At 46.1% G+C, this 27,237-nt stretch overlaps 1 protein-coding gene and 1 long non-coding RNA gene across 2 annotated transcripts in view; both read right to left on the reverse strand.

The window, feature by feature from the left end:
- Positions 1 to 1,795: 1,795 nt before the first annotated feature.
- Positions 1,796 to 21,733, reverse strand: LOC309872588. Its single transcript, XR_014315985.1, has 3 exons — positions 21,431 to 21,733; positions 18,622 to 18,781; positions 1,796 to 3,028 (listed from the first exon to the last, which is right to left on the reverse strand). It is a non-coding gene; the product is annotated as an uncharacterized lncRNA (long non-coding RNA).
- A 1,199-nt stretch (positions 21,734 to 22,932) lies between these two features.
- MSH2 (mutS homolog 2) overlaps positions 22,933 to 27,237 on the reverse strand; it is a 76,998-nt gene continuing 72,693 nt past the window's right edge. Inside the window, exons 15-16 of the mRNA XM_082746785.1 lie at positions 25,042 to 25,217; positions 22,933 to 23,251 (exon numbers count right to left, since the gene is read on the reverse strand). Coding sequence (XP_082602911.1) covers positions 23,081 to 23,251; positions 25,042 to 25,217 — 347 coding nt within the window. The 3' untranslated portion in view covers positions 22,933 to 23,080. The remainder of the gene's footprint in view (positions 23,252 to 25,041; positions 25,218 to 27,237) is intronic.

Consider the following 27,237-nt stretch of genomic DNA (forward strand, 5'->3'; position numbering starts at 1 on the left):
GCATCCTGCTGAGTGTCGAGAACCAGAACTGGGGTCCTACCATCATTCGGGAATAATAATGTTGATACGGACCCCTTTTCTTTGGTGCAGTTTCTTCTGAACCTCAAGCTAAGTAAGGCTCCATCCTCTTAGCTACTGTGCCCTCTCCCACCATGTGGGGATCTCCAGTTGGAGCCACAGCTGGTAGCTCCCAGTGGTCTATGACTCCCCCCGTTCCCAGCTCCTGGGGTTGCTGTCCCACCTTATGTCCATACTCATCCCTCTCAGGCTGGGGCTGTGGGGCTCTAAGCAGCCCTGCCACCCGCTGTAGCGACACAGAGGCCAGGGTCTTAGTGAGTGGCTGTGGGACTTCTCCAGGGTGAGCAGACAGGTAAGGAAGCCTGCCCTCCGCCCCCCACATCCTTGCTTGCTAACGAGGCCAGGTGGTCAGGCTCCTCTGTCCTCTGACTGAAGCCAGAGTCCCCAGGGCCTGGAGAAAGAGTCAGAAAGCTCAGGCTGTGTCAGGCCCTCAGCTTGTGGAAAATGCTCTACAGTCCTAGGCATTTGCCCAGGAGCTTCACACATCACCATATAATGTGTACGTACATGCACGCATGCACACACATGCACACACACACACACACACACTCACACACACCAGCCTTACCAGGAGCTACTAGCCCCTTGCCCCAAGGAAAAATCCCAGTCTGGATCACGTTGAGAAGAAAGCTTTCCCATTTTTAACTCCCTGGAGATCTACTAGGGCCTGGAAAATTCCTCTCTGCCTTGGGGGAGTTTCACATACACTCTGCATGCATTTGAATCTGTGTTTTACATAGAAGCCAGCGTCCAAACCCAAGCCAAACCGTGGAAGATAGCTGCTAAATTTACGCAGGCTCCTCCACCCCTCAGACAGGCCTTCTAACAGACGCCCTCTTCCTGTGTGCTTCGGGGTGAGGGGAGCTGAGCCCTCACAGCCAAAGGAGAAGCTTCTGGGGAACCAAGGCGGATGGAGGCCCACAAAAGTGGTGGCCCCAGGAGCTGTGGGCCAGGCGGGTTCCATCTTACTGTAACTTTTTACATTCTCAACAAACAAAAAGCACAATTCCACACGCACACTGTCTGGAAAGCAGAGCCAGACAGACTGCTTTGGGTCCTTCTGAGTCCAGAAGGGACACTGGGGCCTCTGGGTTGCAGGGCTGCGGCTGGAGGCTGCTGCAGTCTCTGTGGGCTGGGGTGGGGGAAGGGTTGCCAAAACCATTCCTGAGCCAGGGCACATTCCTCGGCGTGGACTCGGGGCCTGGACTTGTGCCCTGGACTTGTGCCCCCTTCCTAGGAGCAGCCCTGGCACCTTCAGGCGCCTTCTTAAGTGCTGAGAAGCGATGAGATTTCTGTACTCACAGGGCCTGAGACCCTCCTCTCCTTTCCTTCAGCCTCTTCCCCCTCTCCCCTCTCCCCAGGGAAGCTCCCTCTTGCTTTACAAGTCATTTTCTATGCTACTGTGTTCTCTCAGGAGGGGGGTTAGAGCATGTGGGGCAAGCCTGCAGGGTTTCTTAAACAATACATTTATTTTTCTGAGCAGTACTCCAAGAGAGGAGTTGAAGGGTGTTGAAATTAACGATGAATAAAATGCAGCCTGCCACCCCTTTAAGCTGTTTGCTGTCTGTCTGTCAGAGCCTCCTGTCTCCCCACATCCCTGATCACACCTCCTCTCAGGGGCCCCAGGAGACCTGAGCTCCTTGAATTGGGCCCCAGCAGCAGCCCTCCCTGGGGAAGTTACTCAGCAAAACAACAGTGACATCCATCTGAGCTGGGAGGCACCAATGTACCTTGCAGGCAGCTTGGCTGAACTGGGGCTGGGCCAGTTTCTAATAGCTGGGCCCAGAGAGAAGATGAATACAGAGGAAACTGGCCCTATGGTGGCAGCGGTTTCCAATCCTGGTCCTGCACTAGATTCTCCTGAGGCAACTTGAGAAAATACTGATGCCCAGTCCACCCCTGACCCACCCCCGCCAGCCAACCTCCTTCCCCAGTGTCCAGCCCCTGTGGAGATTCTGATTTCAGTGGTTCTAGGAGGAGCTCAGGCAGACATTGGAATTTTGTGGGCGGTGCCCAGGTACTCCCAATGGGCAGTCAGTGTCTTGAACCCACACTCTAAACACAGAGCACTCTCGTCATGGTGTGGAAAGCAGGCTCACTTAGAAGTTAGGGAGTCTGACATCTAGTTCCGCATCTGGCAGTCACCTGCTGGCTCAGATCCTCGGTTTTCTCATCTCTGAAGTAGGATAATGATATCATGGACACCCCATCTCTCCCCCCACCCTAGGAGTCTTATGAAAAGTAAATGAGAGGCTGAGAGCAGAAAAGTGTCAGATCTCCACAAATGCCAAGGGTCACCCTGAGAGGAACCAGGCAGCCCTGAAGCTTCTGCAGTGCCAACTGGGGAAGAAGGTTCCATCCAAATGATTGCTTCTGCCGGTGGGGCCATCATAATACTGCAAACTTCCCAGCCCGTCCCTGGGTCACCCTTCTCCCTTGGGGTGCCCTCCCTCCAGCTGAGAAGTAGTTTATGGGTCCCTCAAGTATGGCCCCGGTCACCTCAATCCACAGAATCACCCTCTAGCCCCCAGCCCCAGAGGTTTCATAGGACTGTAGTGACAGGCAGCATCTTATTTTCTGTTCTCTTTTGTTTTAATGCTGGTCAAAGCCGTTAAATTGATTTCCTGATGAATCACACCCAGCAGTTTGAAAAACGCCAGTCTGTAGTGGAATGAGAGCGTCCTCTTACCCTGCTTCCAGCTAAGGCCCATTTGCCAGCTGTGGCATCGGAGGGGCCCGACTTCTGGTGCCCCTCAATCCTCTTCTCTCTCTGGGCCCTGGGCCCCAGTTGTGTGATCAGCTCAGGCGGGGCAGTCACCTGCACAAAGGGCTCCTTACCTTCTTTTCAAATGGGAGGTCTATGAATCCTTTGCCAGTTTAGATCCACTGCCAGCCATGCCAATAGGCAGCCGACCCTCTCCCTTCTATGGTCAGTTCCCCTTCTGTTTTTCTGAAGGAGAAGATAAGAAAAAAGAACTTACATTTACCAAGCCAGGTCCTCAGACAAGAATTTGCATATTGATCTCACTGTCTCTTACCTACCCTAGGAATTTGGTGCTTTCCCCCATTTTGTCCTGGGTCAGAGGGGTAAGTAACCTGTCCAATTTAGGGCCAGCCACCCCCCTCTTGTTAGGGATGGTCCCCAATTTTTTTTTTTAAGATTTCATTTATTTATTTGAGAGAGAGAGAGAGAGAGCAAGCATATGAACACAAGCAGGGGGAAGGGGCAGAGGGAGAGGGAGAAGCAGACTCCCAGCTGAGCAGAGAGCCTGATGTGGAGCTCGATCCCAGGACCCCAGGATTGTGACCTGAGCCAAAGGCAGGCATGTAACTGACTGAGCTACCCAGGCATCCCGGGACCTAGAGAGACATGGGTGAGAAAGACAGCATAGCCCTCACCATCCCTGAGCTCCAGGCTTATGAGACGAGGCACCACAATAGGCAGGACAGGTGCCTCAGATCCACGGGAAAGCCTGGACCATGGGAGGACCCGGGGGAGGCAGCCAAGGCCTCCTCAGAGACGGCCCTCAGAGGCAGGCTGTCCAAACTGAGCGTGCTGATGAGGGGCAGGAAATGTTCCAGGCAGGAGCAGTGGCAAGTGAAAAGACCAGAGAGGGGAAGTATAGTGGAGTGCTCTACTGGCTGAAAGAACTGGAGTCTAGGCCGTCCCTCGACAGAAGAATGGATAAAGAAGATGTGGTATATAGATACAGGAATACTATTCAGCCATCAAAAACCTGAAATCTTGCCATTTGCAACAACGCGGATGGAACTAGAGGGTATTATGCTGAGCAAAATAAGTCAATCAGAGAGAGACAGTTTTCATATCTCACTCATATGTGGGATTTAGGAAACAAAACAGAGGATCATAGGGGAAGAGAAGGAAAACAAAACAAGATAGAATCAGAGAGGGAGACAAACCATAAGAGACTCTTACTCATAGGAAACAAACTGAGGGTTGCTGGAGGGGAGGGGGCTGAGGGGATGGGGTAACTGGGTGCTGGACATTAAGGAGGGAGGGCACGTGACATCATGAGCCCTGGGTGTGATAGAAGACTGATGAGTCATAGACCTCTACCTCTGAAACCAGTAATACACTATATGTTAATTAATTGAATTTAAATCTAAAAAATAAATAAGTAAAGAAAACTGAAGTCTGGCAAAGCAAATTATATCCATGGCCTCTTGCTGCTCCATTTGGAGGGAAATGTTCACAGAAGGGATGCTGATGGAATCACTAAACGAAAGGCTTAACCAGAGGCCATGAGTGCTGCCTTCTACCCTGTGACTGCTGCTCTCGCTGGCAGCCAGCAGGCCTCTCTCCCTCCCTGGGATCCTTCTCTGTGTCAGCCCTGGGAGGGCCAGGCCTTTGGGCTCTGTCATTCTGGGGCTCAGGAGGAGAGAGGGTAAAGAAGAAATGAAAGAGTCCACGGGGCTGCCTTTAAGAACCATGCTCCCCAAACACCTGCCAAGTGCCTAACCCAACATGGACCATTTGTACCCCATCCTTTTCCCTGGACTGCACTGAGCAGGACTGGCCATCTGGACACAGGATGGAAGGAAGCGTGCCTGCGGTGGGCTGACCAGCTTCCTGCTGAAAGCTGCAGCTTCTGCACACATTCCCAAGGCTGTGGAAACCTCTGTGAGCTCCAGGCCTTTGTCTTTCTGTGTCCCTGCTTCCTCCAGGACCTGTCAAGGACCGTGCTGGATTCTGTCTGGTGCAACACCCACCAGCCACACCCAGCTATTTACATCCAAATGAATTTAAGTTACCAATTAATTACCAATTCAGCTCTTTGGTTGCAGAAACCACATTTTAAGTGTTGAACACTCACATGTGGCTAACGGCTACCGTATTGGACAGCACAGATAAAACCTATGTCTGTCGCTACAGCAACGCCCATTCCATAAGCTCTGGGGTCAGAGAGCTCCAACTCCAGGGCAGCCACAGGGCTGGGGGGTGGGAGTCGGTATTTATCAAAACACCCAATGAACATGGGAGTTTATAGACCTCTTCTACCCAACCCCCAACCTCTCTGTTCCTCCCCCATCAGATCGTTCCAGATCAGGTTCTTACAGTCCTTCTCCTCTTAATCAGGTCCCAGTTCTGCTGGCTTTCACTGAGGAGGCACAAACCACAGTAGTCGGTCATACCCACAGTTGGGGTAATACGGCCTGCAGAGGAGGGATTAGGGGTTGTTGATAAGGCCCGTCAAAGTACCTTGTGGAGCCTTTGCCTTCATCAGTCTAGGACGCTCTCCTATTCCCTTTGTCTGGGAACAATATCCCTGTCCTGTCCTATTGAAAAACTACCCCATCTCCCTGTGGTCTAGCAAACTTGTCAATCCCAGGATGCCTCCTGTGTTAGTTAGGAATGCATTCAGCTGCAAGTAACAGAAAATCCAATAGAGAGGAGCTTAAAGAAGCAGAAGAAGGGGATTTGATTCAAATAACCAGAGTCTGGTGGCAGATGCTGTCATAAGACAGGAAGGCCAGCACTTCCTCTCTTCCCACTTGCCATGTTTAGCGTGTTGTCTCTGGTTCTCATGCTGGTCACCTCGGTGGCGAGGTGGGAGACCTCCCCGTCTTCCATCTGTGTTACCAGCAGCAGCAGTAGGAAGGGACCCTTCCTGGGAAGTGGCTTTCCCAGGCCTCCCTGGTGCCATTCTGCTGACATCTCATGGACCAGAGCAGTGTCACACATCCCCTGCAATAGTTCCTCTACAGGAGGATGTAGGGAGTGAGAGCGCATCTGTACAGGACCTGGCACCCTCCCTCTAGGCCAGATCACCCATGGTTCCACATCCTCAGACATGGTTACTGGTCTAAGGGAGGGCACATGGCCAGGCCAGGGGAGCACCTCCTTGGCATTCCAAGGATCAGGGTGATTGAGTGTCCCTCTCCCTTTATAGGTTATGAGCTAAGCCCAGTGCTCCAATCAGGGCCAAGTTAATACAATAGAATCCAGTTCAGCTGGTTTAAGCAGATGCGATTTATGATCGGGGACGAACTCTGACCTGGCCACCAAGGTCACTGACACTGACAGCCCGGCTGAATTTGCGGGGCACTGGTGCCATAGCCCCCGGGGAGAGACCCCTGGACCATAATCCTGAGATGGGCATCTCCAGCACCCAGTAGGCCCCTTCCAGTCCCCCATGCTTAGACAACTCACAGATCAGTCAGCATCACTACAAGACTTGGCTTTCCTGCTCTGGGACACAGAATTTGCAGTCTTTCGATTTTAAAAGATGTTACCCATTTCTCCTCCTTAAACCTCATCTGAATAGCCTTCCCAGACCCTGTCCTGGAATGGTTTCCTGCTTGGCTGTACCATGTTGTCACTCTTTTTCTGGTCTAATGGCCTGTACTTTGTATTTAACCCGGGCTATCAAATGGCCTGTGTGTCACCAGGAAAGTCGAAAAGACTCTGGGTGATGCTCTCAGGACCGACTCTTGGGAAATACATACCAAGACAGCCAGGTCCCTGAGAGGGTTGCTATCTCTCCTACAATTGGGAAGCAGCCATTTGTGTAAAGGCCACCCTGGTAAAGAAGTCACTCCAGTAAAATCAGACATACCCCCTTGTCAGCAGCCAACAGCAGGGGCACAGGCTCTCTCTTCCATCTGCTTTTCACATCTTGTGCAGGCACATCTAACATGCAGAATCGAAATCTCAGCCAGATCGGTAGCTGCAAGAGAGTCTGGGGAATGTAGTTTTCAGCCTCCTAGTCTCTGCGGTACAGGACAGCCCTCTAAAAAAGAGTGTGGAATGGATGCTGAGTGCCTGTCCACCACATCCTGCCTGCACGGGCTTTGGGGCAGGGACTATCCTCCCTCCTGGGCCACAGAGAGCCTCAGCCTGCAGGAAGGGAGCAAGAAACCATGCAAAGGGAAGTGGAGGCAGGCCTGCCTTAGCCCAGCGGTGCCCTCTGAGCCTGGCGCCTGCATTTCCTCCCCCAAATCCTCAGCTTTCTTCCCACCAGTACGAGCCAGTAATTTCCCCCTTGGTCTATGAACTGAGTTAGGTCACTCTGCAACAGAAATATGTGAACTAACATTGTCCTTACCCAGGATAACTCCTTCCCTGCTCTTGGAAGGCTGGAATGTCTTTTGTAGCAATAGCAACTTTCATGGGAAAATTCAGTCTTGGAATGCAGATATCCAGGGAGAGAGAGTACAATGACATATTCTCACTAAAGTGTAAATGACTGTCAGTGGAGTCTCTTCCAAGACCAGATTCTGATGGAGCAGAAGGAGACGAAAGCCTAGGCTCCCAGCATATGGAGATGGGAACCCTACTAATCAGTTAAAGGTCACAGAAAAGGTCATTCTAGAGCATCATTGATTCACCTTGCTGACTTCGGGCTTCAGAGGACTGAAGATGAATGTAAGCCCTAACACTCCTTCCTTTAAAAAACAAATTCCTGGAGCACCTGGGTGGCTTAGTTGGTTAAGCCCCGTCTAATGGGCTTTACTTTGTATTTAACCTGACTTTTGATTTTGGCTCAGATCATGATCGCAGGGCCGTGAGATTCTCTGTCTCTCCTTTTCCCTCTGCCCCTTCCCCTCCTCTCTCTCTCTCTTAAAAAAAAAAAAAAAAGACAAATTTCCAGCCATCTCCTGTTACATTTCTAACGAATACTGTCTCCAGTGTTGACTTAGTATTTAAGGAAAAGGGTCTCTGTCAGTCCAGCTTCTGATACTATTAACCAAACACCCCAAGATTCACAAGAGTCTCTCAATCTGTCTCCTTCTCCCATGTTCCAACTTCCCTAGATTCTCTTCGGAGCAACCAGAGCTTGGGGCAAGAGGGCAGGAGGGAGGTTTCTACCAGCTAGAGAGTCTCTTTGTTCCAGAAACTGAGAACATCCGCCCCTCCACAGCCCACTTATCCTCACCTCACCCTCCCCAGTAGGGGATTTCCCTTTCCACTTGTTAAAAATCAAAATAATAAAAGTGGGGGAAAATTATCTTATTCTATCTTATTCATCCTAAACAAGTTATCGGGAATAATGCAAAATCCCTGGGGGCGGACTGAAGCTTTTTGGCCAGGAGACGTCTTAGGGCCCAGCCTTCTCCTGGATGTTGCAGCTCCTCACCCCCTTTCTCTGAAGGTAACAAGCCCCTCGAGGCCTGCAGTCTTCCTGCAGTGAGCACCCCCGTCGTCTGTGGGGCCTGAGCGTGGACTCCAGGCTGGGCTCATGCCCCTCTGCTCCACCACCAATGCCACTGGGAAGCTTTGCTCCTGCTGCAGAAACTCCAGACAGATCTGCCACCAGAGCCCAGAGCCCCCTTCAGGGCAGTGGGAATGCAAGCCAAGCATTGCTGGCTTCCCTCCAACTCACCCACTGCGCACCAGGGAGACCAGGGAGACTGGGGACACAGAGAAGGAGCTGCTGCTCCCCGCTCCCCACTCCAGAGCCTGTGCTAGCCACCCTTCGCCAGGGTTTAGCCTGCCCTCCTGTGTTACAGATGAGCAGCCTGGGGAGGGAAGGGAAGTGATCTGCTGTCCTGGTTGTATATGGGAAAAGCCTCGAACAGAAGCAGATCTGCCTCTGAGGTGAAATTTCCAGGCATCTCCTCCCTCTTTCACTTAAAGAAAAATAACTAACACTCCCTACCAGTTCCTGGTGCTGAATGCCCGTGAAACCACCTCCTATAAGGCCTTTGAAATAAACAGGGGACTCAGGTCCTGGCCACGTTTTGTTAAGGTCCTCAAGACTGCCCTTAGGTTCGATGAAGGACTCGTAGAACTCAGAAAAGCTATGCTACCCACAGTTGTGGCTGATCACAGAGGAAGGGTAGAGATTGAGATCAGCAAAGGAGAAAAGCACAGACTGCCGACTCCCGGAGGAACCAGCTGCAAGCACCCAGTGGTCCTCTCCTGGTAGGATCCTGGGGTTGTGCCAGGAAGAGGCTAGTGGCCAGAGTGGCAAAAACAGTGGAAGCCACAGACACCCTCCCAGCAGAACCAACCCAGACCCCAGCCCCAAAACCCTCTTTCCTGCAACAGGGACCCGAGGGGCTGACATGTTCTCTTTGCTGTCCATTACAATGGTCCTGCTCGGGCCATCTGTGGTGGCCTCTACGGCCCGTGGAAGCCTCACTACACCTTGCCCCTTCTCCTCCCTGATGCCACGCAGTGAGATGGCGGCTGGGCGGCAGTGGGGAGGAGGGGAGGACGACACACTTCTCTCCCGCAGCCACAGCTGACAACCCCTCACTTTGTCACTTTCACACACATCTTGTTTTCCACTTTTTGGGGAGTTAGGATTTCTCTCCCAACCAGCGTTACAGTTTCTAAGAGTGTCTCCAAAAGGGGCCTGGCTGTCTCTTCTTCTTCTAGTTCTCTTGCTCAAGGAGCCAGGGATAACGAGGGTCAAAGGGTACTCATAGGGCACCACACAGACAGCTTCCCAAAAGTGCCTCTCCCCACAGAGCTAAAAGGTCCAGCACGAGTGCCTTCAGCCTCTGCCGCCTTATGGGGACTTCCTCCTCTACCTCATCGACTCCCTGGTGGAGGAGGGGGGCAACCTCTTCACCTATCTTGGGGTTGTGTCCCAGGAACCCACTCCAAAGGACACAAGGACTCCTGAGGTCTCTGTACAGAGGTGCGCCAATACAGCCTGGGCCTGCCAGAGTGGTCAGGCAGGCAAATGAGTCCCCCACAGAGATGCAAATAAAACAGGGTTATAATCACTCCAAAAGACAATATATGTGAAAAAATAATGTCTACCACTGAAGGCCATATGACTAAAAATGAGAATTAGTATTCTCTGATAAACTCTATTCTCCTTCAGATGACTTGAAGTGTAAATAACCAGGAAGAATGAGTAGGCTGCACTGGTACCTCAAGGGGGTAGGGAGAGGGGTTTGTGGGGAGTTCACAAAAGCTGGGTAGCTTTACAGTTTGTCAGAAACTCAGAAGCACACCCCCCCCCCCAAAGAGGACAGAGCAATTGTGGCAGCTTGTCGTCGGCGTGGGCCTGCTAACAGAAGCCCTTCCCCCCACCCCACGAGACAGCATCTATGAGGGACAGGCCCACCAGGGCTAGTTGGGATAGACTCTGGAACCAGGATGCTCCCGCACGACAGACGGCCATCATGTGGGCAAGTTACATAAAGGATTTGATCTCCAGAACCAAATCCATAGTCTGGGCTCCCAAACCCTGCTGCCCGCTGACTCCCAGCCCTCTCTCCTTGGATGGTGACATCAGTTTGAGGCCAGGCCCAACAAACGTTGTTCCAGGCAGCCCCCAGCTGGCAGAACTCGGCTTCCGCTCTCCCCTCCTCTGAGGGCTGCCATTCAGGTAACTCTCACTCTTAGCTTTTACCCTCTTCAGTAGGCACTGAGAAGGGTACAGTTGTTTGCGGGGGCGGGGAAGGCAGGGCTGGGTGACATGGGAAGGGAGAAGGCCACCCCTGGTGGCACACAGCACCTTTTTTTTTTCTCCCAAAGATTTTATTTATTTATTTGACAGACAGAGATCACAAGTAGGCAGAGAGGCAGGCAGAGAGAGAGAGGGGGAAGGAGGCTCCCCGCTGAGCAGAGAACCCGATGTGGGGCTCGATCCTAGGACCCCGGGATCCTGACCTGAGCCGAAGACAGAGGCTTTAACCCACTGAGCCACCCAGGCGCCCCACTTTTTTTTTTTTTTTTTTTTTTTAAGATTTGTATTTATTGATTTGAGAGGGAAAGTGGGTGTGCGTGAACAGGAGGGACAGGGCGAGAGAATCTAAAGCTGACTCCATGACAGAGCCCAAAGTAGGACTGGAACCCACGACCACAAAATACTGACTTGAAGTGAAACCAAGAATCGACACTTAGCTGACTGAGCCCCCAGGCTCCCCCTCCCCAGCACACAGCATTTTAGGACAGGTATGCTGAGGGCATGGCCACACCTCTCCTGGCTCCTCTGGAACTAACGAGGGCAGCCAGTCTTCCTGGGTTGATACTCACCCAAGCCTTGGGGAGGCCGGGCCCTCCCTCACTCCCACAGCACACCCTCATTCATGCCCAAACCAGCACCACCAATCTGCATCCACAGATTTTTGAGGTCAGTGGGTAAATCACTGGGTTTACGACTGGGTAAACCACATCGTAAAAGCCAACTCTCGGTGCCCACCTGGTGCTGGGTTGACTTTTAGAGTGTGGTGGGTTTTCTATTCAGACCAGTCTAGACGAGGGTCCTATTAAGCGAATTCCCTAGTCCTTGGGGTATTAAACACATTGAAATGAGAAAACAAACCCACCTGACTGCATTGGTGTAGTGATTACCGAAATGGTTATAAAGTGCCAAACATAGTGCATAGCAAGGACATTCAATGAATATCAGCTCCCCTTCTCACCTCCCCTCCTGAATCAGCAAGTTCTACTCTTCTCTTCTCGTGCTAACCTGCCTATCAGGGGCCATCCATCCAACCAGCTGTCCATCCATCATGTGCTTATATTACATCTTTCACTGAGCGCCTTCCATGCATACAAACCACTACAAATTGTCCACAGAAGTAGATATAGGAACATACCATCTAGAAGCAAAAATTAAACACTAAGACCAGACACAAATAACTTGGCAGAAAGTAAAGAGTGTTGTAAAGGAGGTAGAGAGAAAGTGCTGGGAGATGGAACATTCCCAGGCCTCTCTTCAAGCTCCAATAGAAAGCAATTGCCAGGATTACATACGATTTTAATAAAACATTTCTTTCTCTAATGGAGACCACCAGGATAGTGGTTTTTCCCTTCCTTTTATAGAAGAAAGAAGCCTCGAATTCTAATTATCCTAACCTGAGCAATGGCTTTGTCCCGCTTTTCATTTTACTCTTTTCAGCTCTTAGTTGGTCCACTGAGGACAATGTTCACAGCCCAGATTCCTTCCAAGACTTTAGTTATTAGACTCTCCATGAGGGATTGTGAAACCAGCAAAATGAGCTAAATGAGAAGATGATGGATATGTTGAAGACAGCTGCCTGGGGCCAGACTGTCCCTGGACAGCGGCACTCAGGTGAGCTGGTGAAAGGAGGCTCAGTGGCCTCAGCAGGAACCTCCACCTCTTACACACCTCTACTCAGCACGTGGGTCTGGTCCATACTTCAGTCAACCAAAGGAGGAATTAGAGAGACAGTATCTTGCTATAAAAGTGTCTGATAAACAGCATGGAGATGCATCTCTCAACATGAAGGAGGAAAATCTGACAAATTTTGTTGCCACCTTGAGAAAGGACTCACCAACATGAGAAAGGAAACACTGAAATCTCTGCAGACCACGCAGACCACGACCCACCCCCACAGGAGGAATTTAACTGCAAGATTCCTACGAAGATGTCGTGGAGCTAATGCGGCCCCCGATCCTGCCCCCACCATCCCAGTGAGTTTGGGCAAATTCCTCCAGTCCTCTCAGTCTCCGTGTCCTGGTCAGTGCATGGGGAGTGCTCTCTCGGTGAGCACTTCATGGGGGTAGGGATGAGGGGGAGCAGGAGGCATGCGGGGCAGACGTCCCTCCATAATTCAACTCAGTGACCTCAGGCACCTTTTCCCAGCCTCCATTTTGGTGTCCCCACAGGTGGCAGGTCTGTGTGTGGATTAAATGAGGTTATTGTGCAGAACGTATGGTGCAGACTGGGTGCTCCATGGCTTTTGTTCCCTTCTCCTAGACTTCTGCTGTCCATGTTCAGCTCCCCTTGGCCCAGGACAGGGTCTCCCTGAGGCCCCACGCTACTCCTTGACTAATGAAGGCTTAGTAGTTCTTGGCCTCTAGAAAGAGATTTTCCAAAACGCTTCCTCATTTCACTCTAGCTACAAATTCATGCTCCCATTCAGCGTTCCTTTACAAGACTTTAGAATCATTTTTCCAGCGCTGGCCTTTGTGAGTTCAGGGATTTTAGCTCTTTGTGCCTCAACACAAAGACATCTTTTTCTTCCAAGAGGCCACTGCTGCTCATACAAGGTCTTTATGGGAATGAGAAAGAGGTGGCCCTTGGAGCAGACAAAGCCTGGCCCAGAGCACACAGAGGACAGACACAGTGGAGCAGGGCTGGCATACAGCCAACTCGGCGACCAGCTGGCGGCCCTCATGAAAGGCTCAGAGCACAGCACAGCCCTCCTCCTGTCCTCTCCATTTCCCCCTCTTTTCACCCCTTCTCCTCCCCCCGCCCCACCCACCCAGGGCAGCAGCTGACTCTTTCAGAAGGCTTTGAAGTCGCAGACAGTGCTCGCCCTTCCCCTGCTGTATCTCTTCCCCTGCAAGGCAGTATGTGGACATGCTGTACTCAGCCCTTTACCCCTTCTTCAGTCCTTTGGGTCACGATGCTCCCCATTTCCTCTAGGGAAACTGTCCTCCCCAGCGCAGGGGAAGGGGTGAAGCTGGACAGCAGGAGGCAGCCCCAGCAGAGCAGAACGCAGGAAGGAGCTGGGCTGGGGTGCAACGGGAAGATCCAGTGGCTTGTGGTCAGGAGGACTGGCCTCAGCATTCGAAGCGGGGAGAGTGCTTGGTCCTTCAGCTGCCTGGGCCAGTAGGGAGCATCTGGGGCTGGAAAGGCAGAGATCTGGAACCTCTAGGAAAGGAACCAGAGGCGGTAGGGGCTACACATGGACGGGAAGCAACTCAGCTTCAGGCCAAGGAGGTTGGGCCTTGTTTTCCTTGGCCGTTGGGCTGCTAGGGCCCAGGGGAGATATACAAGAGAATGTCTTAAAGCTAATCAGAAGCTAAGCCCCCAGAGCTCCCATGGGGCGGTGTCGGAGCCGGTCTCTGAGCTACCACCTGGGATCTCTCTGGCTCTGGACCTCTCACAGTCCCTCACAGGAGTCACTAAGGGATTAGCTCCAGGCGGCCAAGTGCTGCCTCTGTAAGGCTCACCAGTGCTTCCAGCCCTAATGGTGGAACTGTTCACTAGCCCGAGACTCAGAGGGCTGGCTGCCTTCGAAACCACAAGGCCAGCTAAGGACAAACAGGAGACCACTTTATGTAAGAAGGAACCAAGAGACAGGCATGGATTAATTTCAAGCAGTCTGAAGGATAATATCATTAAGCGAGCCACAAATACCTGAAAAAAGTCAGAAAAAAGCAGAAATGGCTTCGAAAAACAAAAACAAAACCAAGAAACCCCTATGAGGTGACCCCGGGCCTCTGTCAGCGAGATTCTGGGAAGGCAGGAATTCGGCCAGTGACCGTGTACTTGTCTGGGTAAGTCCCGAACTGGCCATTCTTCCCCTGGAATGTGTCTCCGGTGAGGTGTCCTTGAAGCACGATTCCTTCCCCGAGGGGAGGACGGTATTTACAGCGCTGCCCTTTAGAAATATGACACAACTCCTAGAAAAAAGAAACTGTTCTTTCTTCCAGCTCATTTATTTTCTGGCTCCTCAGTTCTTAACACTAAGGGGGAAAAAAAAAAACTGGTGGGAAGTGGGGGAGAGAAAAGGATCCTCTTAATAAGTATTACAGTCTTCGGAAGTCTATAAACAAGGTACAAGAACAATAATCACCATTTAGACCTGGTGCTCAGGTCCATTATTTCCAGCTAAGCTCATCAATCCCAAGAGGAGGGGAGGAGAGGAACAATTTCTGAATACATAAGAATTTATTATCCATTTGTTTTCTTAATGATGCTGTGTGATGAGGCTTTGCCTTGAAATCAGTGTCCGACTGAGCTCTGTGGTCTGAAGAGGTGCCTGAGTGTCGGGAGGTCCACCCACCATCCAGACAGCTCTGCCACCAACCAGCCATGAGACTCAAGGCCCGTCTCCACAGCTCTGCATTTTGGCTTCCTCACTCTCCCAGTCTATTCTGTGGAAGGTCATTTTGTTCTAGCCATGCCCACATCCAAGGGCTTCAGACCCTTCATGACAGCCCAGAGGGAGAGGTATACATGGGGCACCCTGGAGTGCTCAAAGGGGCCGAAAAATGGGTTCCCTCCGGAGCTTATACTCTCCACACAGGTATGTCCTGCGAACCTATACCATGCCCACTATGCTCAGGACTGTGGGCAAAACTGACAAGATCCTGAATTTGGAGCTTAGTTGGATTCAGTGGAAACAGGATTACAGAACAGACTAGAATCTCAAGAAGTTATTACACAGGAAGGAGAACAGAAACCAAAGGACACCTTGAGAGGAAATAAATATTAAAGAAAAGGAGGGGCAGTTTCGAAGATGGTGCAGGAAGAGGAAATAGCATTATCCCAAAGCATTTACCAATCACCAATTAAAAATCCCCTGCCATTCCTAAACACACTTTTCAAAACGAGTTTTACTCAAGTGCCCCAATGAGGAAGGGTAAACAGCAAAAGACAGTGTTCCCCACCTCCCTCGGCACAGGCACGTGACTTGATTCTGCCCAAGAAGGTGCAAGTGGAAGCAATGTGTACCACTTCTCCATTTCCTTAAAGTTAGCAAGAACATCCTCCTAAGCACCTCCTTCCTGCTGTTTGAAGTGTGGGTGCATTGGCTGGAGCCCAGTGGTCGTATTGCGCCATGAGGGACTTGAGAAGAGAGGTCACACACAGTACCGAAACAAGCTCAAAGAATCCAGGGTCCCTGATGTTCATGGAACCACAGTACAGTACTGAGATTTTCTACCTCCAGATTTCTTTTACATGAAAGAAAAAGAGGGTTTTCAGAAACTGTATTATGAGATTCATAATGAAAACGGCAGTCCCCCCTCTCAGTGCTGTCCTGCTCACTGTCCAGAGGGGGCTGCTTTCAGCTCTTAGAATCCTCTGGCATTTGTCTCCATGCTTTTTGTAACATGCTCATACTGCTATTTCTTTATTTTGCAATTAGAGACATTACCTTAACAGAAAGAATGTCAGATTTCCTCTTACACCCTTCCTTATCCCAAATACATGTATTTTTAAAAATTATTTTTCTTAAATTACTTGTTGGCATTTAAATTATGATTAACTTAATAAAATAAAACAGAGTGGAAATTAGTGCAATGGAAATGGACATATGATAGGAAAAACCAAGGAAACCAAAAACTGATTCTTTCAAAAGTTAAATAAAATTGACATAATGAGCACTGAGTAATGCATAGAATTGCTGAATCACTCTATTGTACACCTGAAACTAACAGGACACTGGAAGTTAAAAACTCAATAAATTAATATGACTAAATGAGCAAGATTCATAGTTGAAACAGTTAGTATATATTTTTTTAAACGAAATTTTGATATTCCCAGAGTTAATAATCCCACCTACCTTTCTTCCCAATCACTTTTTCTTTGTAGCTATTATTCATTGAACCCCAAACTCCTCCGCTACACGCAGATCCAGGAGGCTAGCTTTCCAGGGATTCCTGTCCTCCACCTGGTTGCTGTCTAAATTTGCTGAATTTGAAGTTTACTTAAGTCAGAGCGAATTCCGAAGGTCACAGCCTGCTCTATGTCCTTACCCTCACTCTCCCCAAAACCTGGACTTAAACTCATGGATTGGAAGTGCTGCTTTGATCCAACCACCTAGCCTTTCCTTTGTCAGGTAACCAGAGGTCCTTCCCCATTCTACATCCTTGGGATTCACTGGGTCTTTTTTTTCTCCATGTCCCTTTCTAGGGAAGGAACCACCAAAAAAGTTTCAGGGAAACGCATTATCAATGAGTATTTCTACACCTCGACATACTTGGGTGCTAAGATCACAGCTGATAATAGAAAATAAAGCAGCCAAGTGTGCTGTTCCTGATGAGAGAATTACCAGCTGGGTCAGAAGCCTGGTACTTGCAGAGGGAGTAAGGAGGGCGGGACCCCATGGGGGTAGCAACTGGAGCACCGGCACAGACTACAACAGAGACTTGAGCCCCTTTTCAGCAAGTGTACGACATCCATTTTTCATATAATCAGGAACTATTAGACCACCCCAACGGACAAACACGGGTGGCCCTTGGACAAAATTAGAAGCAAAGACATATTCTCTTGGTCAGCAGCATTTCTAAACTTTTGAATGCCTTTAGGTTGGCATTAGCCTTCACCCCACTACCCTCTGTACCCTGTACCTGCCTGGCCCTGGGCGTGTGGCATTGGAGAACTCTAATAATCCAGTCCCTTTAAATTACAGAAGATGGGGGGAGAGCTATCCGAGGAGGGCCAGCTTCAAGTCACGCTGCTAAGCGACGAAGCAAGGACGAAGCAACTGCAACAGCCATCCGGATATGCCACTTGGCCGCTCTCACTCAGCCGCGTGTCCTGGCCTGTGCAGGCTGAGTCATCAGTTTACTCACTAGGAACAGATTAAGAGCAAACTGACTGAGAGTCGCTCGGGCTATTCCCCAGAGGCTGGATCAAACATTCCCAGCTCAAGAAAGGACATCTATAACCTGCAAGTCAAATGATCAGAACGTCTGAGTGCACCGGCTTCAGTGTCCTGCTAGCAAGGCCGCTGACTTCTTATTTTATTCCCCCATTTTGCAGGCTTCTGGCCAACCCTCTCATTTAATTTCAGCCTAATCTTTTGTCCAGAGTACAGTGCAATCACTTGATTTGATGGCAGCATTTGGTGATGGGTAAGCATCTGAAAGAAAGGAGCTTCTTAGCTGCCCAGTGTCCCCAGGCTAATAAGCCCTAGATGGCGGCCAATGGGCCTTCGTAGATGGAGCCCTCTTGCTGTGTCCCCAGCTGCCACGAGAAGCCTTCCACAGGAGTGGCGGCTTCCACCCCAGAATTAGAAATGCCTCACATCTGCAGCACACCTCCCTCGATTTTCCTTAACTCCTGTTCCTTTGCCTACACCACTCATTTTGACACTAAATAATATTTAGAAAGATTAAATTTATCACCAGTGTGCCTTTCAGATCCCTAACTATATTTTAAGTATCTAAATGGAAAGGGGGAAAAAAAGCACAGATTTTGGAACACGCTCCTGGGGCGCAAATCCTCATTCTGCCACTTCCTGGCTGTGTGACCCGGCCGAGTCCCTGAACCTCTGAGGCCTGGTGTCCTTGTCTGTGGAGCACAGATGGAAGTGCCTACCTCTATGAGCTTTTGGTGGAACCAGCACAGGACCCTGTCGTTTCAGATACCCACCAAGTATTTAATGTTGCCAAATTCTTCACCCAGGTTAAAATACTCAGGATTCATTGTGCAAAGTCATTTTCATGATGTGGCTGGGCCACACAATTTTAATAATAAAATATCACATTAAAATTGATACTAAATAGGAAGTCCTGATCATTATGTGAAGAAAAGATGGAGAAAATAAAAATACATCTTGCTGGATGGACAATGCATACTGAAATTTCAGATTGGTGGCTGAACTGAAAATAGACACACTGTCCTAGATTTAACTATGCTTAATTTGGCTTTAAGCTATTTCCATTCAAGATTATTTGTAAAATTAAACTGACTGCTAGTTATAAGTGTCACCAAGATTCTAGGAAATAAACACAATAGTAATAGTGTGATGATATAGGTTGACTGCTATGGTTAAACGTACTGGTTGGTTCTGAACACCAAGGGATTCATAGCTATTGTTCTTTTGTTAGAGCTAATGAATTGTCCACTGACAGAATTTTCCTTTCCTCTTCAATTTAACTGTTTAAGGGAGTTTATAATTTCTTTTTACCTCTTTGAAGTGAATCGAAGGCAACAGCAGTGTGGTCTTCTGTTCACCAAGTCTAGAAATAAGATCAGGATGGTCCAGTGACAGCAGCCCAACATCCCATATTGTTCGAGCCATTGCTGAACTTCCCACAGAGCTGGATGAAAGATGTGTGTGGGCACTTCTGTTGGACAAACCACAAGCCAAAGCAAAAATATGCTAACATACATTGAATTTGGACCATGTTCTGAATGTTGTCTGACACCATGAAACATTGCTTCCAGGGAAGTGGGGAAGCTGCTGTGTCAAAGGCAAGGCGAGGTCTCCCATTTCCCTCTGCAGAGGGAGGAAGGCATTGCTACAAGTGACGAGACGCGTTTTACAAGGGACTACTTTCTCTGGGACAGTGAGCACGGCCACACAGTGTCCAGACAGCTGAAGGACACACAGATAAATCCGATGCAGAATTAAGAGAAAGCTGCAGCTCTATCAAGGGAAGTAGAGTGGGGAGAATATCAGGCAGAAAACGATTACTTTAATTTAGGCTCCACTTCCAGTTTTAGCCTCAAACTGTGTGCATCACTCTGGGCATTTTCACATTGGCCACACCCAATACCTTCCCCACTCCCCACAAAAAGACACTGCACCCGGGGAAGGCAGTGTTAGATTTCCTTACAAAATCCCTTTTACTCATTTGTTCCTCTTCAGAAGCTGATTAACAGTGTTTAATTTATTTCAGACCAGGAACCAGTTTTTCTTCTGATGTTCGGCGTACCATTCTGATCAACAGAATGTAACTAACAAGCTTAAAGAGCCACTCAATACTGAATCAGCAGCTCATACCATATGCTGTGGGTAAAAACATACTTCCCAAAAAAGCTAAATGCAGAAAGACCAAGGATAGAAGATGCATTTAATACTTAAGAAGTCTAACAGGATGTGCTTAGTATGTGGAACACTGAGATTTTAAGGGGAAAAAGTTATTCTTTAAATATATCTATCCTAAAACATCTTTTTTTCTGTTCTGTTACAATTTTTATCTCAAAACAGTATTTTAAGGGAAGAAATAAAATTAATTACAAAAACAACTGCATCTTGGATGAATCCTTAGTGCTAACTTTTAAAAAAATGCAAAAACCATGTATTTTCTCAGAAATGTGGTTATGTGGCCCACAGACTTCATGGTAACAGTATGGTCAAGTTCTAAATCTTGGAAAATAACTATTTGACTTTACTCTGGTAATATCCAAGTTCATGTTTAAGGGAAGAAAACCCAAATCACATTACAATTAAAATTTTTAAATGCAATGGTCTTTTACTTTATATCCACCATTCCAAAAGGAAGGAGACTCACTGAAGGCCTGGCTGCTTCATTAGCATATTCATGTAATAAGCCTAGCTTAGGTCTGAAATATCTTGAAGGGCTCCATTATGTGTTTTTCATTTTCAAAAACATCTTACAACTAAACACTAAATCTCTCTGAGAGAAATGAAAGCCGCCTGATTCATCAGAGCTTGATAGATTACGTTTTCTTAGCATCAACACCCCCTCCCCGTTTCTTGTAGGGCTAACAACTAAAACTGTGGGCTGATTTCCGTTTTATGCAGGCTTTTGTGTAGCAATCTAAAAACACTCTTTCTCGGCTAAGTAGGGGATGAAATATTTCACTGGAATTTTAAAATTGCTTTTTGAATGATATGACAGTCTTCCACTTGGAAGTGACTAAACGATTTTGTCACCAATAAAAATTTCCACATTTAACTTTTTTCTAAGTTTACATTCTTCCCAAGCTTTTGGTATCCAGAAAAGAAATGATACAGAACTCAGCCTAAACTGTTGATGATGAAAAAGAGCACAGTAAATTAAAATAAGCATTTTTATTAAAGGGCCCATTGGGTCTTAAATTTTCATTTGCTCTCCTAACAAACATAATGGCAGTTTAACAGTAACTATAAAATAGCACCTGCACAACTACCACCCCGGTTGGAAGACAGAATGCTGTAGCACTCTGGAAGCCTCCTAGGGGCCGTCTCCCCCTCAGTATCCCCGTCTCCAGAGACAACTCTGCTAACTTCCATATTCCATGTTCTTTAGTCTCATCCCCTATGAATGCACCACCAAACAGTATTTACCTACTATTCAACTACGAATGAGTGGGGAGAAAACTATTATTCCTCTCTCATTCTTTTTGCTTATTGTTCTTAAGATTCCATCCAGGATGTTTTGTACAGCTGTAGTTCATTTCCATAGCTGGGTTGTTTCCAGCTAGGGTCTATCACAAATATTCTTGCATGCTCATCATAGTACAACACATCCAAGCATTTCTAGAGCACGGACTTAGAAACTGCTTGGTCCTATGCGTATTTTCACCATACTAGATATTCCCACCAGCAGTGTTGTCATGTCACATCCTCACCAACAGTTGGCACTGTCGCACTCTAAAGGACTGTCCGTCTGGAGGGGAGGGTGGGGTGACCCGGCCTAGTTTTCATTTTCATTTTTCTAAATGGTGATCAAAGACCTTTTCATGCGTATGGACCCTTTAGATTTCTCTTGGGTAAAGCCCTACCTTTTTTTGAACCAAGTTTTATGGAGATATAATTCATACAATGCACCCACTTCAAGTGTACAACTCAATGGCTTCTGGTATACTCAGGGTGCAACCATCACCAGTTTTAGAACATATTCATTTCAAAAAGAAAGTTCAGCTATCATATCACCACCCTAGCTACCCATTTTCTGCACATCAGCCATGTGCAACTGCTAAACTACTCTTTTTATATTCCGGACTCTTCATATTAACGGAATCATATAATACATAAACTCTTATACCTGGCTTCATCACCATGTCCATCCATGCTCATCCAAGTTGTAGCATGTAGTAGTCTTTCATTCCTTTTGTGGCAAAATAATATTCAACTGTATAGGTATCCCGCATTTTGTATGTTCCTTAATTCATCCACTGACCTTGGGGTGCTTCCACTTTTTGGTTATTATGAAGAATCCTGCTATGAATTTTTGTGTGCAAGTTTTTATGTGGGTAAGTCTCTCTTGGATATATACCTAAGGGATGGAAATGCTGAGTCATATGGTAACTCTGAGAAAATGCCAGGCTATTTTCTGAAGTGACTATACCAACTACATTTCTCAGTGTATGAGAACTTCAGTTCCTCCACATCCTCATCAGTACTTGTTCACCAACTTTTGATTTTAGGTGCTCTAATGGATGTGAAGTGGTAGCTCACCGTGGTTGTCATTTGCATCTCCCTGATGGTATCCCATATCCTTTCATGTCTCCCTGATGGTATCCCATATCCTTTCATGTGCTTCCTTGGAAAAGGATCTCTTCCGATCCTCTGACTTTTAAATGAATTGTCTTTTTGTTACTGCAATGTATTTACCAAGACTCTTAAAGACCACTTTCTTTGTAACTGCATAGTAGTTACCAATATATTCTCCCATCACTGATCTAGTCTTTTCACTTTGTGGTGCCCTTTAATGAAAAGAAACACTTAGTTTCAATATAGCTGAGTGGATGGTGTTATGACTTAGCACATCCTTTCCAAAGCCGAGGCTATCATGAAAATATATTTCCCTGTATTATTTTCTTTAGAACTGCAGAACTAAACATTAAAAGCTTTGCAGTTTATACTGCAAAGTATAAGTATATAAGTTTATACAGCTTATACATTTAGGTCAAAAATTCACTGGCGTTCATTTTTATATATGGAGCAGGGCTCCAATTTCATTTTGTTCTTATCTGGATACCTCATCATCCCATCACTATTTACTGGAAAGATGGTCCTCCCCACCCATATTCAGCAGGGTTAACCATTCCAACTCTTTCCTGTAAAATAAGAGAAGTAGACTAAATCAGCATTCCCAATCTGAAAGGTTTTATTAGAATGCAGATTTCTAAGTGTCCCCACAGAGGGATGCGGGAGAATGGCACACAGGGTGGAGGATCACACACACTCCAGGTTTATAATAAATTCCTTGGCTAATGTGTATCCAGTCAACCTAGCTCCTGCCAATAAACAGACACTGTGGAAATTATTTAATAAACAGACCAATGGAAATGATTTCCATGGTTCCTTCTAGCTTTAGGAGGCTTTAGTTTTGCAAAGTCTTTGGGTGTAACTTGCTTTTTCCATACCATTTTGCAAGAAACATGTATACAAGTTCTATTACAAAGAAATACAATGCATTTCAAATTCCACAAACTACATGACTTTATTTGTAAAATTCAACACACGGCCTACTGCCCATGCCCATTTAAGTATCCCTCAGCTACAGCTCTCATTCTTCGAAAATAAAGATCCTTGACAATGTACTCAAAGTATTACTAAATATTTTATTAAGTTGATATCCCATGGGTCTCAAATTGCCAGCACTATGAAAACAGAGTTAGTATAAAACAATACAAAAGTGTTCTAGACAACAGCTTATCAATATTCTCTTTATTCCTTTGGTGGGATTTTCTCATGTAGTAACTTTGATTCGTGAAATGATTTCATTTACAAAACTATTATTCTTTGCTACTACCTCAGCTTTCAGTTGTTTTAACTTCATTGTGATGTTTTCTTCCGACATTTCAGTAAAAGGCACTTGCTTCACCTTGGATAAAAACTCCTGAATAATTTTTTCACCTTGCTGAAAGATATATGAATGCTCCATTAGTCTTTAAAATGTCTTTTTAAAAAGTCAAAATAAATTGTAATGAATTGTTTCATTAAATTTCAACCTATAACACACCACCCAATAATCAAAGAACATTCTTTAAATTGTGAGGTGAACTATCCAATATACAGAAAGCCCTTATTTGACTGTATTTCTCCAAAGCAAGTCATTAAAGGATATTTATAAATACATTTTCAGCTGCTAATGAAAAGGGGCTCAATATTTTAGTAGTCCCCCAATCCCTCACCTTTCATTATTGATATATAAACTTAATCTTCTGGGAAAAAAAGAATTCAAGTTTATAAATACTATAAGGCATAAATAGTCACTGAAAATTCAGTACTCAAATATGGACAGAATTTTTAAATTACTATTTTACTGGCCAATCATTGGCATTCTAAAGAGCATGGCCATTACTTGCCATGTGACCATGGGGAAATTACTTAACCCACATTCCTCATTCACAACAAGGGGATGATAGTATTCTCAACATCACAGGGCTCCTGGGAGAACTGGAGAGTGAATGCGTGTGCTTGGAAGTACATAGGACAGTGCCTGGGAAAGGGTAAGTGTTGTGTAAATGTTTATCATCACGTATGAAGCAGAACTAAAAGCCTGCTTTTCATACCGGGAGCTAGTTCGTAGTAAGTACCTTAAGGGTTGACAGGTAGATATCCCAAATGGTAAGGTAAAGAAGATATATTTCTCTATTAAATAACAAGTGCACTCTTTCAAATAAAGACAGATTCTAGACTGAACATCGATAGTTATACATCTCCTTTAAAGTTTTTTTTCAAAAAACTTCAGAATTTATTTAGTATTATTTTGGACAATGTAATTAATGTTATCAAAAGTAGATGGTTTCTGCTATTTAGAAACTAGGGATTACATAAAAGAGCCTACCTAACCCCAGACCACCAACAGCTGTGGTGCTGATAATAACACTCTACCGCAACCTCCCTAACTTAAACTAGTAACAAGATATAACACATTTCTCCTGCCTATCTAGGGATAAAAGACAAAACTATACCTTTAAAACTTAAAAATCATACACGATCATCTATTATGATCAACCATTATCTATCCTTCAAGTAAAAAACTCACTGGTAAAAGCTAAAATCATGACAAGAAGTAAATGCTGCTGGAACTCAGCAGTGAATTAATTTTATTTTCATTATTGCAGAGAATTACCCCTCTACTTTTAAAAAAAATATGTTGAGCATAAGCTGTACCTTTCTGTACATCTAAATTTCATTCATCACTCAGAGAAGGCCTAACTTAAGATATACTTCTCCCATGAGAAGTGAAACATCCTGCCCAAAAAGAGCTGTCCAGAGTAAACATGTCATATACTGCATGATACTCCTTAACATGTTCCGTAATATCTTCCCAACCAGATTCTAGACAAATGGAACGCAGGAACGGTTTCTTTCTTATCCCCTTAACTAAGCAATTAACTGAGTAAATATACCATTAACTGACTTGACCTATTTGTTTATGAAGTAATCAAAAAAGTGCCTGGACATCTGTAACTCCTTTGAATTACTTTAAACCTAGACTAACATTCCTGTCCTCCTACGTTTTAAATGTGGTACTTACATACTCTCTTTTTGTCAGAAATCAAAATGATACAGATGAAGTCTTTGCCATGCAAAGAAATCAAAGTGAAAGGCAACAATGAATGATCAAGTAAGTATTAACATCACTTGGGACCTGATGGATCTAACACAGGGTTAAATAATTACAAACACAATATAACAAACCTCTCTTTCCAGATAGCACCTCTTTGCTGCTGGTTCCGTATCATCATATCCTTGTGATCCTCCAATATTCTGAAACTCCTCTAGTTCCAGAGCTTTCTGTCTAGCACACTCTATTACATGCCTAGGGAAATTTGCAAGCTCTGCAACGTGAATCCCAAAACTTTGATCACAGACACCTACAAGAAATTTGGGAGTTGTGAGGAGCAGGCAGAAAGAGAAAACAACTGATGTAAATAGAACTTATCCATCTCACTTTGTCATTTGGAAACTTAATTTTGTATTTCAAATACATTAGCCAAATGTTTCAGAGTAACTTAGATGAAGGAATTTTAATTAAGTCTTTAGTGGAAAGTAATGCACACAGGGTTTTATCTTATCCTTGACAAATGCAGTGGGAAAAATAAAAATATCCAAAAAAAAGAAGAAAAGATTGATAGTGATTCCTCAGAGGTCTGGACAAATATCAGAATCTGAAGAAAAATTAACTCAACTGTCCCTCTGACGTTTTCCCATTTCATAAGGGAGGAATTAAATAAAGTATGAAGAAAAAAACAAGATAAATGTGTATCACTAATAAAGAGTATTTAACTCAAAATATATGGCTTATTACTGAACGGTCCATTCTCTAGATCTGCCTACATCATTTTCTAGATAGACTTCACGAAATTGGCTTGATAAATAAATTTACAATACTGGTCTTAGAATTGCGTCCCATTCTTATGTAATCTTTCTTTCTTTCTTTTTTTTTTTTAACATTTTATTTATGACACTCAGAGAGAGACAGCAAGAAGAAACACAAGCACAGAGGAACTGGAGAGGGAAAAGCAGGCTCCCCGCTGAGCAGGGGGCCCAATATGGGGCTTAATCCCAGGACCCTGGGATCATGACCTGAGCCGAAGGCAGATGCTTAACAACTGAGCCACCCAGGCACCCCCCATTCTTACATAATCTTATTCTTATTCTGAACTACTGCAAACACATGACAATGTAATTTTGGACCCAAATTATTAGTAAATTTTATAGACTAGGTAGCTTATCTTCATCCCTGTTTGCAGAAAATAAATGGAATTATAACATTCCTTCCAGATGTTTAATACAAGTGATGCTTACAGAGTTATCATGGAGCTTCCACTTTTGCCTCAACTATGTATCAACTGTAAAAATTTTTTTGGCCTAGTTATATAGCCCATGCATTCTGGGGCTGGATACTCCACACAACTAAGAGAAACAAACAAAAACAAAACAGAAGCAAACGTCTGATAAACAGCCATAGTGATGCACAGACATACCACTATTTTCTCCTCGGGTTAACTGGTCTTTCAAAACTCTGAACCCAGGGGAGCCTGGGTGGCTCAGTTGGTTAAGAGTCTGATTGGCTCAGGTCATGATCCCGGGGTCCTGGATCAAGCCCCTCATTGGGCTCCCTGCTCATTGAGGAGTCTGCTTCTCCCTCTTCCTGCTGCTTGTGCTCTCTCTCACTCCCTCTGTGTCAAATTAAAAATAAAATTTTGAGCCACCTGGGTGGCTCAGCTGATTAAGCATCCAACCCTTGGTTTCGGCTCAGGTCATGATGGGGCAGGTGGGGCTGTGAGATGGAGCCTCACAGCATGCTTCAGGCTCAGGGGGTTAAAGCCTGTCTTTGGCTCAGGTCATGGTCCCAGGGTCCTGGAATCAAGCCCTGCATCCGGCTCTCTGCTCAGCAGGGAGCCTGCTTCCCTCTCTCTCTCTGCCTGCCTCTCTGCCTACTTGTGATCTCTGTCTGTCAGATAAATAAATTAAATCTTAAAAAAAAAAAAAAAAAGATTCTCTCCCTCTGCCCCTCCCCACCCTCTTGCATGTTCATGCTTGGTCTCTCTAATAAATAAATTAAATTCTCAACCCATTTATCATACAAAGCACAAAACAAAAAGCAAAACTTCAACTTCATGCTAAATGCCAGGTCCAACTAAAAGTATCTGTATCTTATTTTATTTTTTATTGTTTTATTTATTTGACAGAGAGAAAAAAGGAAAGCTCAAGCAGGGTGAGCGGCCCTAAAAGTATCAACAATAATGTGAACAGGGTAAGTCAAAAGGATTCCCACTGAAGCATAAGAACAAAGGATAAAAGAACCAAAAATATTTTTGTACTTGTATCAACCAACTGATGCAGTAAAAATGTGTTCTTGGAAAATCAGATAGCTATCTGAAAAAGCTA

The sequence above is a fragment of the Mustela nivalis genome (genome assembly GCF_964662115.1).
Source record: "Mustela nivalis genome assembly, chromosome: 8".
In the NCBI taxonomy this organism is placed as follows: Eukaryota; Metazoa; Chordata; class Mammalia; order Carnivora; family Mustelidae; genus Mustela; species Mustela nivalis.